The 22,732-nt window shown below is 30.8% G+C and overlaps 1 protein-coding gene across 1 annotated transcript in view; it reads left to right on the top strand.

Moving 5' to 3' along the window:
- Positions 1-2,060: 2,060 nt before the first annotated feature.
- LOC129216166 (protein Wnt-1-like) overlaps positions 2,061-22,732 on the top strand; it is a 77,730-nt gene continuing 57,058 nt past the window's right edge. Inside the window, exon 1 of the mRNA XM_054850337.1 lies at positions 2,061-2,179. Within this exon, the coding sequence (XP_054706312.1) occupies positions 2,070-2,179 (110 nt within the window). The 5' untranslated portion in view covers positions 2,061-2,069. The remainder of the gene's footprint in view (positions 2,180-22,732) is intronic.

Below are 22,732 nucleotides of genomic sequence, written 5' to 3'. Positions count from 1 at the left end.
TGATATGTGCACCATTTTTTTAAAAGTTTAATCTAAACTGAGTACATACTCTTAGCCCCCTCCCCTCTATAAAACGTTGAACTGACAGTACTGTTCTGGTCTATTAAAGGAATTCTATTCAATAAGTATTAATCTCGTGCAAGACAAGCCTTTGCAACTTTTTTCTTTTCTTTAGCCTATTTATAGTTTTTAAAATAGTTGCAGTTAAATTCCGAATAATATTGAATCGATTGCAGGAGAAGCAGTGAATTATTTTTTTAGAACTTAAAAGTCCAAAACCAGTTTGTAAAAGATTCTTGAAATGAATTTGAAAAGGATATTCATGTATTTCTCTTCAACAAAATATGTTTTGGCGATAAAATTACTACCTTCTTGGCGAAAAGGAAAACCTGTCGCAATTTAAGTTTTTAAATATCAAGATAAGCCTCGTTTTGGAATGTAAAAACAGCCCAAAACGAAGGATTACAGGGTGTTCTAACTCTTCCATAGATTTCCGTTAAAGCTCGCCTTGTGAAACTTTTTAATGGCCTTAAAACGTCTGAAAACTGCGAACAAATATGGCATTTATTCGATGAGACACTTTCAAATTTATGATTTTCTTTCAAGCGGGAACCATTGGAACCATCTTGGAACCATTTTTCTATGTATGAACAGTATCCTGTGTCCCTTTCTTTACCTCTGACAACGCTGCATTTCCTAAACTGCAACGTTGACCTCCCCCGTTCAAAGTTAACTAGTTCGCTCTTAAAAACGTAAAGCATTCTTTTCTGAGAAATTTGAAATCGCGCACGCGTAGAAACAATCTTTTCGCGCACCCGAAAGATGTTTTTTTGCAATACTCTCTAAATATCACCAACAGTGGCGAAATTGAAACCAGATTTAAAAAAAAAATCACCAAATTTGTCGCCAAGTTGGCAACAAAACTTGGCGACCAAAAGACTGCCGATATATCGCCAAGTGTCCGCCAAATTGTAACACCACTTGAGTTTACATCGAAATTAACAATGATTACCCCCCCCCCCTAAAAAAAGGCAAAAGACCCCTTTTGAAACACCCGAATGCAACTAAAAAGGGAGGTGCACAACAAGACCCCTCTAGAAGTCTACGCACCAAATTTCAACTTTCTAGAACATACCGTTTTTGAGTTATCCGACATACATACGCACATACGTATATCCGCACATGCATACATACGTGCATACAGACGTCACGAGAAAACTCGTTGTAAATAACTCGCGAATCGTCAAAATGGATATTTCGCGTGTCTATACGTTCTTAGGCACTTATCCACGTGTGGTCCAGTCGGGAAAAAAAAAAAAAAAACTTAACATTCATTCGGGGGTGAGCAAAAAGGAAATTAAGGTCGACTTTTGAGTGAAAACTTTTTCGCGAATACATTACTTTCTTTTTTGTAAAAGGAAGTAAAATTAGAAAACGTTCCGAATTCATAAGTAATTCCATTTCTCTATGGAAGAACATAATATCGGTCAATTTAGACCAATTTAAAATGAATTTCTGAAAAAGAAGAAGAAGGGGCTTAAAAAAAATAAGAAAAGGAAAGAAAGAAAAGTAAAAGTAAAATTTCGTGAAGATAATTTGACTAACTAACGCTCCTGTTGAACCGCGTGAAATTCTTCAAAGATATTAAAGAGACCACACAAACACAAATAAGCTTACATCACGACTTGTTGAGTAGTTTGACTGGCTTATTACCGGGCTACTCACTACAATTCGTCGGTCCGCAAGTTCCATACGGCTGCGGCAGGGACATAATTCATAAGCATGCGAGCCTAAATGCCAATTCTCGATTTGGAAGAGCGAAGCGTTGAGGTTAATGTTTGCCCTGCCACCTGACAGAACGACGGGCGAAAAAAAAAGTGTTCTTTTCCTGTCATCGGCGAATCATAATCGGGCCATTAAGTGATGTGAGATGCAGGGAAGCCCACTTGAACATAAATCCGGTCCTCCCCTGACCCCCGGCGAGAGCGGGGGTGTGGCGTGCGGCAGGCGATCCCAGAGAGAGGAAGCGAGGGCACGCGGAGAGGCAGTGCGAGGTCCGACAGACGACGATGATCTTCTGCTCTATCCGAGCAGCCCTCCTCATCTCTCTGATCGCCGTGCTCTCCGTGCTCGCCCGAACAGCCAAGCCCAGGTCCAGGGGAAGGGGGTCCCGCTGGTGGTGAGTGTCCAAACTCTTCCTCTTCTCCACATCTTGTGACTCTCCTACGAAATTACACACGAATCTTTAAAAATCTCCGACAGCTCTAATCACTTTGAGAAGGCAATATCGTATTCATCTAAACACATTTTTATGTTTGCAATACAGTTGCACAAACTCTAACAAAGAAGTAGGGGAATATGGAGCATTGATTTAAAGCAATGATTTTCACAATTTATATAAAGAAATTTACCCAAATGAACTACTGCTGAAACAGACAAATAAGGATGGGTCAGTTAATTTCCTAGATCTCAACATTCAACTAAATAAAAAAGATCCCAGTGTAGCTTTGTATGTTAAACGTAACGATTTGGATTTTAAAGTATATTCTTTAATTCATTTTCGCAGGTGTTTTAGTAAAAAAGTGTTGAAAAATATAATTATCTCACAAATTATTAGATATAAAAAAATCTGCAATAATAAAACCAATTTGAAGACAGCGATTCAAAATTTAACTGCAACATTAACTGAGAGCCAACATCCGAAGAATCTTACGGAAAATTTCATTTGCAAGCTTATGGAAGAGAAGCGGTAGGTCATTTTGTTTGTTCCGTGGATATGTTTGTTACATGTTCTTTCTTAAGTGAAATGGTGAAATATTTACAACGCTTTTAGTTCCACCTATCTGGTATTATTTTAACTATATAGTACTGTATGTTGTCTATTTCAATCAGGGAAAAAAATACCGCCGAAGATTAAAGCATTTGGTAATACAGGCAATTAAAAAAAAAAATGATACTCACATTGTAATATTTTGTTGTTAGTTATAAATTATTTTTGTTACTATAAACTGATAAGGTTCTTGTTATTAACATTTAAAATATTGAGACCTTCTTATATTCAATTCAATATTGATTTAGTTAATATTAAGCTTATTTGTATTTTAAATTACTTGTACAATTAGTCTAATACGTACGGGGCAAAGCGGGTGGGGCAAAGTGGAATAATTTGTTTTCATTTACTCACTCAATCATTTAACATAAATCACTTACGTTTTCATTTATTAATTAATTCAGTTACATTCCTTCATTTAGAAATTCACTTATTTATTCATTCACTTATTTTCTTATTCATTCAACTTCTTTTACCTGCTTATTTATTTTTCTTCATATATTAGTTTATTTATACTTTTAATTACTCGATTGTTATTCATTATCTTTCCATTTATTCATTCAACTTTTTTTACTGATTTTTTTGATCAAAATATGTTTTATAATCGAAGAAAAAATATTTCATTACAAAAATATTTTATTTTTTACTCTGCCCCATAAAAAAGAAGAGAAAAATTTCCACTTTTTTTTTTGAAGACTCAATTTTACTGCTAAAAAACAAAAAATACTGTTTCAACGCAAGTTTTATTACAATTTACAATGTTCTTTCTTTATGTACTGTAATTTTCAAAAACAAATTTCCGATTTGTTCATTTTGAAAAAACTCAGTCATCTTAACCATTTTACTTTGCCCCACATTCCCCTACATATAAATATGACACGCTTTCTTTTTTCTCATAACGTGCCGTTCCTTTTAATGTCACACCTATCACATTTAAAATATATCAAACAAATCCTTGACGGTTTTCTTCATCTCTTTTTTAATAAATTGTTCTGAACAGTGTTGTAGCAAAAAAATTTTGACATGGGGGTGTCAATATAAGGCTCAGAAAAGCGAAATCTAGTCACTAGAATAGTGAATAGAAGCAATGGGAATTTTATTTTAATTTTAAATAGACAGAAAGCAGTACAGTTAAATAGACAGTAAATACTTGCATAAAACGGATTGAATAATTTAAAACATCTTTTAAACAGAGAAAAGTAATTTCAATTTTCGTTATAAAAGCTTAATTTTAGCTTCAAGGCAGGGGTCTGAACCCGAGGTCCACCCCCTTTCCTACGCCACTGGTTCTAAATTTATTTTAAAATGAGCAGGAAAGCGCTGCATATTTTTAGAGATATTTTGAACACCACTCTAAATGAATTTCACGAATATATTTTTTAAAAATAAACTCTAGAAACTTACTTAAATGTATTTTCGCGCTTTGTATACAGAATAAAGAATTTGTATCGTGGAAAATAGGATAAAAAGCAGTTACAACTTCATAAATATTACATATTATATATTTTGCATTCAAAATGTTAAAAATCAAAACAACACTGATCTCTTCTTTAGATTTCATTTTCCATTTCATCTTGTTACTTTTTTAAAGAAAATCAAATTTATCACTTTTGTGGTCTTTAATGTTTTCGTACATTTCCCTCCTCCGTGTATATGATGTACTCATTTGTATAATAATACTCCACCAATCACAAGTAAAATATACTGAAAAACCCTTGACGATTTTTCTTCTCCTTAGAAAACTTTTAAACTAAAATCTCTTAAATCTTTGCTTCAAACAAAACTTTTGCATCGTTTTTAAACGTTGCGTTTGAATGTTTTTTTTTATTATTATTGTTTTGCATTCAAAATGCAGCCATTCTAAATGTTAAAAGTCAAAATAGTACATATATCTTTTTTCCCAGTTATTTTCCATTTCGTGCTTAGAAAATCACTTGTTTTTTAAAATTGATCACTATTATAGTCTTTTCCATGGTTCCCATAATTTCGTTCAAAATGAATTTCACACTTCTAAAAAAAATGTCAAGGAGTATCTTCATGACTTCGCAAAATAAATAATAAATGAAATAAAACCCGACTCTGTCCTTTAGGGTGGTTCAAAAAATCTTTTTTCAGGTTCAGTCCAGGGCACACCCTATTTTTTTTTTTTTTTTAAGACTTACTAATAGTATTATGCTGTAAAAGTTTTAGCTTCTTACTCAACTTTTTAGAGGATGCTCAATGACCCCTTAATTTAACATTTGCCGTAGCATAGAAAATGTCACAAATTTAGAAACATTTAATTTCCCCTGCTGTTTTTTGTAAATAATTATTTTATTGCAATGTATATGCATATTACTAGTGTATATTATAATACGTAGCATTGTTTTTTCAGTTCAATGTATTTTTTAACCCCCCTCCCCTTACGTAGGAAGTTTGGGGGAAGGGGTTGAGCACTTTCTTTCAGTTGAAATAGGAAGCTAAAATTCTTCCAGTATATTGCTATCCACAAGTCTAAAAATATTGAGGGGTGTCCCGTTATCTAGGAGAAACTTTTTTTTTACACGTATTTTTCAATCACCCTACGATCCCTGAGTATGTTTGTATATATAATGCCCTCACACACACACACACACACATATATATATATATATATATATATATATGTTTCTCTGAAATCAGAAATAAAATAAATTGAAATTTTCTGGATGGCTTTCTTTGTCCAGGAAAACTTTAAAATGTTTCAAATCTTTGATTTAATACTGCCCCCCCCCCCCGCAAAAAGGAGATATTGTTAGGGTTTTTCTTTTTGTGCCTTTTTTATTTTTTGTACTAATTCATCTATCCTCGTTGTGCTCCCAAAACCCACTATTTGCATTTGTGCAGTTTCTAAGAATAACGGAAGAAGTCGTAGCGTTTTTTGGGAATTCTCCGCAATGCAAAATTGCTTCTGAATCACTGAAAAAGTGAAAAATGGAATTTACAGCATGTAGCGGACTTGGGAAACAACAACGATATATTATCTTTTTTGTTTTTCCACCAATCGCTGGTTAAATTTGCTAAAGAAAATAATTGAAGATTTTCTTCGTTAGTAAACATTTTTTCACTAAAATGTTTTAATATTTTGGTTCAAATGAGTAATTTTAAAAAAATGTAAGAAGTATCAGTCTTTCTTTTAGTTAGAATATTTATTTTTATATTTCAATGTTATCAAAACAAGTAGAATTATGACGCAAAACCAGTAGAATTATAACAGTGAAGGTTTTGTTTTATGTTGCCTTTTGTTTTCTTTTCTTTACGTACCATACGTTTATAAAAGTTTTTCTGTCTCAGTAAGAACTAAATGCAATTAGGAATCAACATTAACAACAATGGATGTCAAAAAACAGAACGTAGAGGAGTTTGGTTGGCATTTAAGAAAGTATTATACATACAATAAAATAGTGAACGAAAATTAAAAAAATAGATTTAATGAGCTATAAATGTGCATTAAGACAGAAACCAAAATACGCGTAAATACTTTCAAGCACGGAACACAACAAAAATAATTTATTCTTACTGATTAACTAAAGGATGTGATAAGTGTCATAGAGAAAACGATGTTGGAATTGAAGAAAGTTTACCGGTTCTCCTACCTTAATACTCTTTATCTTATGGAGGCATTAGTTGTAGTGACATATTCTGAAAAACTGGTAAAATGTTCAAAGTTTTCTTTTTTTTGTGCTTTTGTTCTGAAGTTTTTTTTAAATATCATAAACTGTCAAAGTGTTTATTTTCCTCGAAAGCATTGAAGTACAAAGTAAAAAGCGACAAAATTGGTGGAGAGCTGAATCCAACGTCGAATTTTCAAACAGTTTTGAAATGAACCTCGAAAGAAGTAAGGTAGACCGAGGCACATTTACGAGGATTTTTTTCAGTGAATTTTCTAATTTTTATGTTTGAACCTATTAAATTTTAGACATTGTGATTTTATAAGGCAGTTAATGAAGTCAAAATTTGTATATTCAATTGTTGCTCAGCTTTTGTTTTTGACAGTAAAAAAAAAATATTTTTTAAGTCCAAGTCAGTTGCGTAAACTTACCCCGAACACGGGGCAAGTTTACGCATCGATTAGGGCACGTTTACGCATAGTAAAAATTGTACCAAGGAGTAAGTGATATAGATATTTAACCAAATTTAAATGTTTTATTTCTTTAAGTCACTTTGAAAATAAGAAAATCACGAATAATTAATTAAAGAATATTTTATAGGCTAAACTAAAATCATAGAGCTTATTGCTAATTAAAAAAAGAAACTATTTAGTCAACTTCTTCATCACCATTAGCTTTTACTAACAAAAATAAAGTATTTCTTTTCACATACTTGTCAAGGAACTGCGTTTTGACGTCTAAGACATTGAACTCTGTCTTGTCCTTTTTTCGAGTGGTTGTATACTTTCAAACAATAGATGCAAGCACAATTTTCTACTTCGTAAACAGAACCGTTCATTAATTTCCTTTTTATAGAGTGTACTAACTTTTCCTTGTCGTAGGTTTTGGTTTCATACTTTTTTCTTTAATGTCTTCTATTTCTGCTCCAATAGAAACTTGTAAATTTCAAAGTAATTTCTCCTTTTTTTTGTACTCCCCAGTTTGTTGTTTTCTTTTTAGCTTCTAACTACTCTTGTCTAAGGGCTTCTTTGATCGGAGTATCAGTTAGGGAAATAAAAGAGGAAGCTCACAATCCTTTCCTGATTCCTAAGCTTTGGGCCTCCTTTTTTAAATGGTCTCAGTTGGGATATTCCATATGTGACGATGTGGAAGGCCTAGTGAAAGAAATACTTGGATTATTGAATAAGACTTTTCATTATTTTGATACCTAACGTGGTTCTGTTAGTGATTTGAACGTAAAGTCTTACCCTCTTTACAATAAAGGAAATATATTACAGGCTGAATAGTGTATAAAGTTAAAGCTGAACAGGCATGAAGACAACACTATGTATGTATGATTGTAAGCTACAAAATACGAATATGATACTTAATTAAAAATGAATGGTGATTTTCAAAACTAAATTCCCCGAAATTACTCAAGGTTTGAGACAGTACATAGCGGAAAAAACGTTCGGGGACCGTTTAGAAGTAAGACATAATAGTAAGACACAGTAAGAACGTGAGTAAATGTGCTCCGATGAAAATGCGTAAACGTGCCCCGTCAGAAAGTTTGGATTTATTTTTAACGTGCAACAAAATTTAATAACTTTTCTGTCCATATAAATACAATTCTCAAAAAGAAAAAAGTATAAAGTTCTGCTATTTTTTATGTGTTTATTTGTTTTTAACAAAGTATTCTTTATTCACAATAAGCTTCAAAACGTTGAATTAAAAATTTACTCGACTTGATAAAAAACAGATTATTCTTTCTGCATGGCTAGACCGAAGTTCGACTGATTCTCAAAAACTTGTGAGAATATTTGCTAGGGAGCAGCATCAATCTGGTATGACTGTTGGCTCTCCATTTATAACTCGTTTTGGAAAAAGGGCACTGCGTAAACGTGCCCAATGCGTAAATGTGCCCCGGTCTACCCTGTTTGAGGAAGAGTTAATAAATTTAACCGCTTGCTTAAAATGTTGCTGAAAATTGCTTAAAATGTAATCGTATTCTCTGTTTATACAATATTCTAACATAAGTTTAATTATTTTCACTTGTTTTTTTAAGTTAAAATAGTAGTCCCGTGATTTTTTATATAGCACATTTCGTTATTTGTGACGTTTTTCAAAATACGTTCAGGAAAAGGTTTCGATGAGTAAAACAAGAATTAAAAAACGCAGGAGAAAAAACTAAATCAACGTGAATAAAAACACTAATGTATAACTATAATCTCATTAATAATAAGACTTATCAGAAGTAAAATTTGTCAGAAAATAGGTCGGTTACTTATTCGCCAACAAGTGTTTTCATATCATCCCAATACCTGACTATTCTTAACAAACTTGTTTACATTGATGAAAGATCTCATTTTAGTATTGAAACAGTTGTTATCTATTCATTATTTTTTCATTTTTCTCTGAAGCTTTTCCCTCAAAAAAAAAAAAAAAAAAAAAAAAAAGCATTTTGAGTGCTTGTGCAAGCATGCTTGCTAAGCAAACTTAAACACGTGTATATAACTACCTCAATTTTTTTTCCTTATTTGTATGAAATTAATTTTAAAAAAGGAAGCTACCAAAAAAACAGAATGTTTTTCAAGAATATTATTTATGAAGTTATTCTTAACATTTTTATCACAATATTTTAGATTGGTTTGATACTGGTTATTCGTTTTAATCAAAGTACATAAAAATGTTTAAATATCCTAAATTTTTGATGACTTTTACATTTTTTAAAATTTTCAATTACAATATTTTTTCTTAAATTTTACTGCAGCCATTGATTTAGAATAATTCATAGCATTGAATTATTTGAGTTTATTTTCGACAAACTATGAGAATGCCTAGTCACACGTTCTTTTACCTTGGGAATCTAAATTTTTATCACGAGAACGGAAATTTCCACGAGTCTAAAAACTTCTTTTTCCGATAAAAGTTTTGAAGAAAACGTTACATTACATTTTACGAATATAAATTAATATTTTATTGCTTTTCTTCACGGAAATCCATGAAAAACAGTGATATTACTTACGATGTAGAAGTTTTGGATGAAATTTGTAGTTAATATTTATATGAGCATTTCTTCATATAAATATTAACTACAAATATTTCAAAACATTACTAATGTTTTATTACGAATCGTTCTTTTTTTTATATAAATGATTGTTTTCGTTGTTTATATCATAATGCACGTTCAAATTCTTCCCCAGCGCATTTATTTTAACAGGTTTACTACTAGGTGTTATGTCTCTAGTCAAAACCTATATTGAAATAGAAGCAGAATTTAGAAAAATTAGGATACTCAAGCAATAGTTCAATGGAAACGTTTTATTCATTCTTCAAAAATGTTAAATTAATATACTATACTGTTTACTTTAAATAAGAGAAAACCCCTCGGGTATGACGATATTAAACGTATTATGTTATAGAAAAAGTTCCCAAACTGCAATTACTTATTTCATTTTTTTACCAGAACTTCTAATCAGTTATTATAACGAAGACATTATCTTTGATTATAATTCCTCCAATCGCCTTTATCAGCTAATCAAATGACATATTGGGGATGAAATGTAGGATCTTAATTAAAAATAAAAAATTACTTCGCACAAAATTGTATGAATGAGCGTTTATTGTTATTTTTATGCGCATAATAAGCGATCAAAGAGCTCTGCATTCATCAATGTATGAAATGTTCCATATTTTCTTTGTATTCTAAGGTTGTTCGAACGCTTGAATGTTTGTTTTTGTCAATATGTTTTGAAGATCGCTTAAATAAGCACTTACTTATTTTAACCGAAAATTGAACTAGAAGTTCCGTCCAGGACTAAACGAGTCTACTTTTCTGTATATCAATATGGAGTTTCTAGCATCTTATCAATTTTCTTTAAATTAGCTAAGACTGCAAATTATGTCAAACAGCAGCTAATACATTTTTTCCCATTCAAAAAAAAAAAAAAAAACATCGATTTCAAATAAAATTAAAAATAATTTGATCATTAAAATAAATATATTATATATATATATATATGTTAGCAGAATGTCCACTTAATAAAAAAGAAAAAAAATCACCCTCATCAAAAAAAAAAAAAAAACCGTCTGCACAGCTCTTTATGTTATATATGCTTATAAAAAAATTCAAATTTCGCTTTTTTTGCCATTGTCAAAAACAGAATACATGAATTAAAACTTTAGAGAGAAAATAACAACAAATCATATCAACAATAATTATTTCACAGTATAAACCAGTGTTGCGGAGTCGGAATCGGATTGTTATGGGTTTAAGGAGTCTGAGTCGGGAGTCAAAGGTCTATAGTTCCAAGAGTTGGAGTTCAAAGATTCAAGTAAATTTATAACAGTGTTTAAATTTTTTGATTAAATTCAAAAGTCTTTATTTTTGAAAATTATTTCTTATGCAGATGACGGGGCACTTGTGAACCCAAGTAGAGACACATATGTGAACAGTTCCTACATCCTCTCCGTAATATAGTATTGGTGTAAGGTTATAGGTGTTAGAAAAAGGTGTAAAGATTTAAAATTTTTATTTTCGTGCAATTAGCTTGTAAATTTATTGTTCATTATGAAAACATTAATTATTTAATTTATTTTATAATTTTTTATTTTTTAAATTCTTTTGTTACTGAATAGTTGGCCAACAATTTTTATATAAAATTTACAGGAAAAAAAAAGGCGACTTTTACTAAAAATTCAAATTTAAAATAATTTCAAAGTTCATCATCATATTCTGTATGAAGCTTAAACGCATTATATAACAAGAATAAATTTTAAAAATAAAATATTCTTAGTATTGAAGAGTAGTCTTATGTTTTTTTTCTTGTCGGTACAGTGATTAGAATATGCTACAAAACTTTAAAATTTGACAGTTGCAGGGTTTTGTAACTCGGAAAAATATTTTCTTATTGACATTTACTGCACAATTTAAACTGACACAGTGTAGGTTACAAACGATTCAATGTAATTGGTTTATACGTATATGTTTTATATTAAAGAGTTTTTCGTTGAGATGTGATACTTTTCCTGCATTTTTTAATCATGTTCATATGTGTTCCAGGCTTGTTCATACGTGCCCCCCCCCCTTAAGGGATACATGTGCACAATTGAAGACACTTTTTAAAAATTCCATAACGTAAAGAATTACATATATATTTTAATCTGAAAAAATCCAGGGCACAAAGAAAATACTATTCAATTATGAGGACACTTTTGCTCTGAGAAATTGGCATTATTTTTTGAGAAATTAAGAAAAAAAAAAAATAACATGTGCCCTCCTTTCCCCTACGTCAAATGTGAATTAAGCAGAAAAAAGAAGACTTACCTTAATGTATTCAGAATTCTTTAATGAACTTATTCTAAAATGCTGACGAATACGTCTAGTATGAATTAAGTATAAACAAAAAGGAACTTTTTTAATGCATTCAGAACTCCTTAATGAGCTTACTCTAAAATTCTAATAAGTTTATTAGACATAAATTAAGTGAAACAAAAACTACATTAATGCACTCAGAACTTTTTAATGAACTTATTCTAAAATGCTGTCAAGTACGTCAGATATGAATTAAGTAAAAAAAAAAGGTACTACATTAATGCTAAGAATTAAATAAAAACCTTTGTACAGAAAAGTGAAAGAAAATAAAACAAAGTTAATAGACACAAATTTGCGGGAAACTGGGTCGGATATCTTTTTATTCATAATCTTACTTCTAACGCATTAGAAAAATGGATTCCTTGTAACCCCGAAACACGTGTCTGCAGTTACCTGTAAATTTGTGCATTTATCGTTGTTTTATTAGTCGGTGAATAGCATCAATATATTAGTCTTTTGCATTAATGCTATACACCAAGACAGAAGTTCTTCGTTTGACTTTGGATATTAATACAAATGCAAATAACTTCATTCGAGATGATTTAAACATATAATTTAGAGTTTACAGTGAGAAGTGTATTCCATAGATTATATCTACTGTGTAGTTAGTTCTGCATATAGTAGTTTTCTTTCTTACTTTTACCTTCTTTGTCTTCTATTCGTATCGATGTCAAAATAAATAATATAATGTTGCAAAGTTCGATTCACTTGTGGAAACAAAAGCATCGAAAACGTTGAGCTAATACATTAAAAAAAAAAAAAGAGAAGATGAAGAAGATAGCAAAATAAAATTAGACTATAGTTTCTGTAGAAAATAATTTTTCAAACGAGTTTCTTTCATTTCTTCGCGATGAGAACAAACTACATCAAAAATAAATAAAAATGAACACGTAAAAATGTTGCATAAATGAAATTTATTTACGCAATTAAGTCAACCGGAGCTGGGATTACATTATCAAAAACTAGATGAGGAAAATATATAATTTACGAATAGGAAAACAAATGTCCCAGAACAAAACTCATTGCGATTGAAAAAAAGAAAAAAAGTTAATAATAAGATGACAAAAATAAATGAAAGAAAAAACTTACAGTACTGTTTTTGTTCAGTATACTTCTCCTCTCATCACTCATTTCAAATGATGCTAATACCTTTATGTTGGTCTTTTAAAATGCAAAAATGACTATTAACTAAACACATTTGTATTAGCATCTAATAGATGGCGCTGTGATATGCGAAGTTAAAGATGAACAACCTGCTCAACTACGGTGCTCCTCCCTGTTGAATAATTACGTCTTCTCCACAAAAATCTTTTTGTTCAACTCTCAATTTGTCGTTCCTCAAAAAGTTTTTGTCACTTGAATTTTAGCTTAAACTTAATGCTAATTGGAGTAGAAATTATTTATTGGTTGAAGCGAAAGTAATTTGTTCAGCGACTAATAATGCCTAAGAAATCTTTTATAGCCACTTAAAATTTCCAAAATGTTATGATAAAAGAAAAAAAAAACATTTTCGTTCCGAATTTCATCCTTTTGAAAGTAGGGGAATGTGGAGCAGTGTGAATTATTGAAGATAAACTTTTTTTTTTTTTTTTTTTAAGAATGAACAAATTAGAAATTTGCTCAGAAAATTATAGTACATAAAGAAATGAGTATAATAAAATTACATATTATTATTATTTCTTTCTGTACTGTAATACACATGATGAATGTATGTGTAAATAAAAAATATTGAAGAATATTTTTTCCATTTTTGACTGTAAATTTGTATTTAAAAAAAAAGAAAAAGAAAAAAAGTGAAAAGTGTTCACTTCTTTTTTTTATGGAGCAAAGTGAAAAAGGAAAGATTTTTCTAAGGAAATATTTTCTATTCAGTTATTAAAGATATTTTTGATCAAAAGAGTGAGTAAATAAAAGAATAAATTAATGAATAATCAATAATGAAACAATAAATGAATAAATAAATGAGAAAATGAGTGAATACAATAGGAATGAATAAGAAAACAAGTAAATGAATGAATAAATAACCTTAAAATGTTAATTGCAAAAATTTTATCGTTTTATAACAACAAAAAAATATTTTTGTTACGCAACAAAATATAATAGTTTGTGTACCAAACTTAAAAAATGACTTATTTTATTACTTTCTTTGATTTTTGGAGAATTTTTTTTGGAATGGAATCAACATGTTTTTACGAAATGTTAAAATATTGTTAGCTAGGTGGCACGGCAAACTAAAAATATTTTTCCATTTCACTTTGCCCCACATTCTTTTACTGGTAATTATGGATAATAATTTGTGAAATGAATAAAACGTCATAAATCTAACGTAGGGAAATGTAAGGCAAAGTGAAATAGATAAGAGAACTTACTTTTTTTAAAATGAACAACTCGGAAATTTGTTCTGAAAATTGCTGTACATAAAGAAAGATCAATATAAATATTTTCTATTCGGTTATTAAAGATATTTTAGATAAAATGAACGAGTAAATAAAAGAATGAATGAATAAATGGAAAGAAAATGAAACGAATAAATGTATTGATTATTTAATGAATATATAAGGAAAAATAATAGTATATGAGAAAACATTGAATGAATTAGAAAATAAGTGAATGAATGAATGAATAAAAAAGGAAATTTTTAGATGTAAATAAAATGAGTAATAAATGAATACGTAACTGATTTGATAAAGGCTCGAATGAGAAAATAAAATGAGCTATTTCACTTCCCCCCGCATGCACTTGACTAACCATCATACAAAGCATTTAAAATACAAAAACGCATAATATTAAACAAATAAATACAGCACCGAATATTAGTAGATCTCAATTAATATTTTAAACGAACGTTAATAACAGGAACTTTATCATTTAGTAATAACAAACATTTTTTTTTGTCTTACTACAAAATATTACAATATAATTATCAATATTTGAAAATTACCTTTACCAGAATGTTACCAGATAGGTGGCGCTAAAAGCAGAGCAAATATTTCACTATTTCATTTTGCCCCCTACATTCCCCTAAATGGTTTTCAAATTGCTATTGATATAAACTTTAATCACGCCGCCTTTAACTTTGATGTAACATGCACTAAATTAAGGAATGTAAATGAACCTTTATCTTTACTAATAATAAAGCTGAATGTCCCTCTGTCTGTCAGGATATCTGTCAGGATCTCTATGACGCGCATTGCGCCTAGATTGTTTGGCCGATTTTCATGAAATTTGGCACAAAGTTAGTTTGTAGCATGGAGGAGTGCACCTCGAAGCGATTTTTCGAAAATTCGATGTGGTTCTTTTTCTATTCCAATTTTAAGAACAAAGTTTTCATAAGATGGACGAGTAAATTACGAAATTATCATAACGTGGAACCGTAACATGGGTACAAGCCAATTGGCGAGAAAATTCACCATACATTTGTAAATATAGAGGCGAACCAAAAGACCTTTTAATTTTTCTATTACGGGCAAAGCCGTGCGGGTACACTAGTTAATTAATAAATGAATGCATAAATGTTTTAGTAAATGATTGAGTGAGTAAGAGAAATTTCACTTTGCCCCGCATGTACTCGACTACTTCAGCAAAATATTTAAAATAGAAATAAGCTTAATATTAACTAAATAAATATTGCACCGCATATTAGATGGGATTAATTCATATTTAAAATGTTAATGACAAGAACTTTATTATTTTATAATATCAAAAATAATTTCTGATTTTCAACAAATATTACAATAAGAGTATCAATTTTTGAAAATTTCTGGTATTATCATAAGCTTCAATCTTCGGCGGTATTTTTTTCCTGACTGGAATAGACTATGTGTGCAACAACATTGTTGAAATAGTACCGGATAGGTGGTGCTAAACGCAAAGGAAATATTGCACCTTTTCACTTTGCCCCGCTATTTCACTTTGCCTCGCTATTTCACTTTGCCCCGCTATTTCACTTTGCCCCGCTATTTCACTTTGCCCCGCTATTTCACTTTGTCCCGCTTTACACTTTGCCCCGCTTTACACTTTGCCCCGCTATTTCACTTTGCCCCGCTATTTCACTTTGCCCCATAGTTCCTACTACAATGGACTGAAAAACCCAACAAAGAGCTTAACATGATCGTTACACGTAGATGGGTTGTTCTCCAGAAAACGAAACTTTTGAACGCAAAAATTTTTCAGTTTCGAAACCTTTTGTTTTCTTTTTTTTTCAATCTTACATGAAAGTGTTACCTACTAGAAGTAACCATAAACAATGGCCCAGCTAAATTCCAATTATTTTACTCAAATAAAAAAAAAATAATAAATGCATTGTTCACGGAAATAAAAGAAAAAGAAAAAAAAAAAAACTTTTAGTATTTGAAAATTGAGGTCAATTTAATATCAAAGTAGTAATTTAGTTAATTGTGCAAACAATTAGCTATTTTAATGATTATTGGGGATCTAATATTAAGCTCTCTTAATTAAAGTACGGCTTAATTAGTAGTTATCCTTTTGGATCAAATGTGTGTTAAAAATAGTATTTAGTAAATTTGAGCATATACTGGCAATTTATAATTTTGGTAGAATGCCTAAGACTGATGTATTTCCCATCCATCATTTATTTTCACTTCAGAAATAATGACATTGATAAGGTCTGTCACGAAGGTGAGGAATTTTCCATTAATATGGGCAGAATGGATACGTTTTTCAGGGAAATGTTTTTTTTTTTTTTCGTTGCTACAATCTGCGCATGTTAAGCATTTGAAAACATGCTCACTTCTTTTTTTACATTACTTTACATCTCTGAACCTCAAGTTCACGGAGTGAGAAGTCAGAATAACCACACTAAGCTTTTACAGCAAAATCCATCTTCTTGTTTTTCGACAAAAATCTCACAGCTTCAACTATGGCTAAAAATAAACAAAGGGGCTCCCTTGTATCATGGAAAATAAGATGTGATTACATTACTGCCACGTGTTAATGAGGAATGGCATTTTGTGTTTAGGTAATGGAGGTGAGAATTTATTGTGTGACATGACTCCTTATCCTACTAAAACGAACTAAAACACAATATTAAAAAAATAAATATATTTAAGCAATTAGTGTTTGAGACTCTTATGAAAGAAATAATAAATAAATAAGTATTTACTTTTAATTAAAAAGGTTATTAAGCAGCATAAACAGTCACACCAGGGTGTGTGACATGTCACGGAGATGAGAATTCACATGTTGTGAACCAAAAATATACTAAAATAAAAATTATTATTAAAAAATTGTTGGCAGCTTTAAAAAGATGCACTTTTGATGGAATTGAAAATCATTGTTAAATGAATTGTTCCTTAAAGTTTTTACTGTAAAAGCCGCGTGACAGAAATGTTACACTTTTTGAAGAATGACCCAGATGTGTTTTAAAAACATACGTTAAGGAACATCTTTTTTCTTTTCGAATGCATTGTTTTTACATTTCACACATAGATGATAATACATATAAAGATCAATTCCATTTGCTAATAATAGAAGCTGCGTTTCGACATTCCTTTTTCAAAACATTGTGAAACTTTCCATGTAGTTGAAGAAAATTCATATCCATAATAGTAATTGCTTATGTGTTCAATGACTCTCGGTCTGAATTATAACAACTGTTTAAAGATAAGAGTTTCATTAAAAGTGTATTGTAGCGCTTATAAATAATGCGAGAAATTTCGCACCTGGAGGGTTTATTATTACTATTTAGAAAGAGTAATAAAAACTATAAGTTACACAGAAAACGTATTTAGTTAAATGGGTAGAAGTTATGTTTTCAGCTAATGCCGTATGTGCCACATTTGTGCCTTGATCTTTTTTGTTGTGTGTGTATATATATATTATATATATATATAGAAAGAGAAAGAGAGAGGGGGGGGGGTTTCATCATTGGTTTCGGTTTGAAATCCATTGAATACTTTGCAGTTAAAATATATATATTACATCTTTCAAATATTATTCATACGCTTGCACGGTTTAAAAGTTTAAGACAATGTTACACCATATTTTGAAGACAGAAGGAAATGTGAAATGCTCCCTTATGGGGAATAATTCGGGATATGGAAAAAATATGCATAAGCTTTGAACTAATTCTTTCCATTTTAGCTAAGAAATTTTTCTTTTGTTAAACTGAATAGTTTATTTTCATGCATTAGGAATAATTATGAACCATGGTACAGTATTTATAAGATCAACTTTGGATTGAAAACTAATAATTGCAGTATTTATTATTAATAAGAAATATAAAAATGAAGAACACATCAACAACATTTTTGATTATAGTTTTAAAAATGAAAATATTGTAAACAATTTTTTTCACTTTCTCTTTCTAAATAACAGCGCAACAAGTAATCCAGAATTTGATAAAGAATTAAACAAACTTTCTTGGTACAATAGTAAATGTATCCATATTCAATGTACATTCTATCTTTTCTATTGCTTAATAAGGTAAAATATCATAGTTCCATTTGATTATTTACTTTTATAAAAGCTGCAGTTCTTTTCCTCCTACTATCATAAAATCGTCCAATTATTGACCTGAATTGACTTAAGAGAAACAAATATTTAAATGATATGCAAGCATATTCAAATAATCTATTTAATTTGCTGGCTATTAATCAGTTTAATGTTTAACAACTATCATTAATCATACTTCCTAATTTAAATTCATTATGGTTGCTTTAAAAGAAGTACGCATATCCTCGCTAGTTATTTCAAATTATTTGGTATTCATAATATTTTGAAAAATTTTGTCGGCAGAGGTTTGCTAAAACATTTTAGGCAGAATAAAAAAACAATATCTCCAACAAAGACGGCTGAATTCAAAGCAAATCTAATTGAAAGGTAATAATTCATACAGGAAGGGGTAAATTTAAATAGTAAATCTGTTTAGACAACATTTTTTCCCTTAAGAACTTTTCTGCACATTTTAAGATCGACTCTTAATTGTGTTTTCTTAAAATTCGCAAATCCGACTGGAATAAGTTGTGAATAATAGTGAACATTTTGTAATTAATTGCTTTGTTTAAACGAAAAGAACAAAAGGTAATGGGGTTGTTTCCATCTGTCAAAAGTACTACTTTCAGTCACTGAAATTGATAGAATGAGCAGGGAAAAAAAAACATGGAGCGAAGAAAAACTTCTTTTCAAAACGTTTAATTTTTGAATAATTTTCCTTAAATGTCCGATTCTTTCAAACAAGGCATAGTCTTTATGACGTCACAAGTGATAAATTTTAGCGCGCATTTCCGCTGGCGCACTGAATGCTTATGCTTGCTGTATACCGCGTTTCCAGATTATGATGATTGAGAAGCGAATTAACTATTGCGCTCTACGCTTGCTATCAACTATATCGTTGCCAGTGTATGTAATTAAAGAACCGAATAAAGTATTGCGCTCTGCGCATCATTGAATGGCATTTCATCACTTGTGATGTCATGTGCAGAAGTAAAATAAATGAAATTGAATCCGCGCAGCGATTAAAATAATCGTTTAAAAATATTAAATTTTGTCAAATTACTTTAAAAATGGTCAAATGCTATGTTTTTAAGCCTGCTCTTTCAGAAAAAAATATTTTTTAAATTTCAGAAACGACCCTATTATGTACACACAATAAGAAATAATTGAGTATTTCTGTGTTTAACTACGTTGTTTTTCTCTTTCATTATGCAAATAACTGTATTTTCACTTTATGAAATCCTTTTTTTTTTGATAAAATCTGCGTATTTTTATGCTTAAAAAGAGCAAAAAACCAAAGAAAAATAAATAAATAAAAACCGAACTTGTTCTAAAATTCAACACTAGAAAATGACCGTGATGTAAGAGTGTAGCCTGATAACAGCGAATTTATGTTATGTTACAACAGTTCAAATTTGTCTGAAAATGTATCTCAGTGGGTTATGTTTAAATGTTATTAACATTGACCTCGGAGGCATAAATAAAAGATATTGCAACAATTATTATTTCTCCCCTAATGGAAAAGAGTGCTTACTGCGATGCCTCAGAAAGATGAGAATTAGTTCTTAAAGACAATAGTTGTGCCGCAATCTGCCTCCTAAAACCCAATGTGATTTCAGAAGTGCTATAGAGCCGTTTTAAAGCCGTTATAAACAATTTTATGGTGAACGTAATGCTTACTCGAATTTATGGTTATGATGTCGAAAAGATACTTCCATATTTCTTCCAGCAAATCTAAATAATGTGTTAAAGTTTTTAAGCTATCTAGACTGACTTTAAGTTTCCACTTGTAGTAATTTTAGTGAGGCACACTCAAGGGTCTGCGTTATGCCATAACTCTAGTCGAGAGTACAGCATAGCAAAACCATTCTAAGATACTCATAAATAGGAGTTGGAAAAAGAGGCTGTTTTGTGGGGTGGTCATGATATGCAGGCTAATCAAAAATATGTTCGTTTTCACGCATATTCTGTTAAACAAGTGAAAAATACTATTTGATGAAATTGACAGGCTATGTGCATGTTTACAAATTGTTCAGGAAGATGGGGGGAAAAAAAACGTTATCACTTTGAATCTTCTTGATTTAAAACTTCGATTCCAATTCGAATTTCGTAGTGTTTAGTGTAATGAAATAACTTTTACACTTACTTTCACGATATTTCACACCTTTTTTTTTTCACAAAGTGGGTTTAGACGCAGTTTTCTTCATAATTATTAGGTAGATTTTGGAGTTTTTGACCGCCGAACCAATAGACACAGCATAGCGTCAGGACCAACTCACAAAAAACGATACCACACACACACATTCATACCCATATGAGACAGTGAGAATCAAAGGGATGTAAGTGGACATTTTCAAGTTTTGAGTAAAACGCGTTTAAAGATAACATCCTAGGTAGACTTTCATTGATTTTTTTTTCTAAATCATGCTGCACAGCAGCACCTACCAGGGCTACTAATACTATCTCTTGCACCCAAGACAGAGGAGAGGTTCACCTACCATTTGTGCAGGTTAGCTCCAAATTTTTAATTTTGCCACTTACATCCCTTTGCTTTCTCACTGCCTCATATATACTGCCTATGGAAGGTAAAGGATAGTATCTGCAGAAATGAATTTTTGAGACATTTTAACTCCATAAGTGCAATAGGGAAATGGTAGAGATTTACGTTCTTTTTATCTTCAGAAGAAACCAAATAAGCAAGCTTGTACGATGTACAGTAATGCTGAAGTAAAATTGATGGCAAAAAGGCAAAAATATTAAATGAGCGAAAAATTTGCAGATTCTGCCTTTTATTTTCTCCGCTGAGTTATAGTACATACCTGCTGATGTTAAACGGGCAATGAGCATATGAGCTTATTCCTGACCATTTTACACTTTGTTTCTGTTTTACCTAACATATTTAGATACAAAGGCTTATCTTTCAATATGAAAAACAAGAAAGAGTTGAATCTTTATTTGTAAAGAAAAATTAGATGTTAAGCTACTAAAAATAACTTTAAGACCATCCAGCTATTTATGACTTGATATTGCTTCGCCATTACAAGGAGAGATCTGAAGAAATTAGGATGGTAAGGAACTAACAAGGGCAGGGGGAGAAACCAAACACCCGAAAATAAAAAGATTTGCCATCTAGCGTGAAGAAGAGATAAAGGGTTGACATATTCTCAAAGTTCAGCTCGTATCCTAGAGGCATTAATTGCCCCAGAAAACACTCGCATTAAAGCAATTAACACGATTAAACGAATAGAGGAATTATATTTGGATAAATTTTAAGCTTTAAGCGAAAATAGACTTTATTATAATTACTTATCTCCCTAAAGCTCACATCATTGTATTGATTACTGAACTCTTTGTTACTAGCATACACTATTCGAAGTTTCAATTACTGCAACTTCAAATAGCGACAACTCTGTGATTGGACCACTTTTGCTTGGGCAACCCTATCCCATCGGTTTTGTAATATTTTTACCTATTTTTTTTACACAATGTGGAAACTCGATGAGGGTAAACTACTCATTTTTTGGCCACATTTTAGCCCCTGACAACCCTGATTAGGAACTGGAAAAATGTAGGCAACCTTATACTTTAGCATTTTATTTCCACCGTTTACTCTTCAATTTAGGATAACTATTTGCGGAAACTCAATGAAGGTAAATTACCCATTTTTAGGCACCTTTCAATCCCCGGCAACTCTGATAGTTCATTCAAAAGAGGATGAACTTCTTACTTTCGTGTTTTATTTACAACTTTTATTCTTCATCTATGGTAACAGTTTTTATAAACTTCATAAGAATAGGCCAATCCCAGTAGGATCTCGGTCTACTAGTAGCCCAAACGTGTTGCACACTAATGGATATATTGGAAAATTGCAAATGAACTGCAACGGTTAAAGAAAAATGATGAATATAGTAGAAAGTAAAATGGTTCAATATGACTGTATTGTACTGCACTGAGAAAAAGGAAAATTGAGATTGATTAAGGGTTACAAATTTAAAGATGGATGTACGATCAAAAAAAAAAAAAAAAAAAAGCAATTTTATTACAAGATCACAAGTCCTTCAATACAATGTTCCAAACTGCTCGCCGTTGAAAAGAACGGTCGCTAATTTTTAAGTGAACGAACTTATCCTTTCATTTTAAGGATTTGTTCTTTTTGATCAGTTTGTTCATGAACGACACATCCCTATTAGAAAGAAATTTTTTGTCTACACAAGTAACAGTTTGTTCCAACTTTCTCAACTATCTAGAGCAGAAGATATAAAGGTTTTTAATTTAACGTCAATTCAAGCACAGAGCTGAAGAGTAAAATGTTACTGTAGGCAACGAATATGAAAATGACTTTTCAGACGGACAAAAATGTCCTTTTTCTGTGCTTAGAAGCTCCATAGTACCTTTACCAGGGAAAGCGCGTATTAAAAAAAAAAAAAGTAATTTTATTTGTATTACAGTCTTTTTTTTTTCTTCGGG

Source organism: Uloborus diversus, chromosome 2, assembly GCF_026930045.1.
Source record: "Uloborus diversus isolate 005 chromosome 2, Udiv.v.3.1, whole genome shotgun sequence".
Taxonomy (NCBI): Eukaryota; Metazoa; Arthropoda; class Arachnida; order Araneae; family Uloboridae; genus Uloborus; species Uloborus diversus.
The sequence above is the reverse complement of the archived record's forward strand: the minus strand, read 5'-3'. Positions and strand labels throughout refer to the sequence as shown.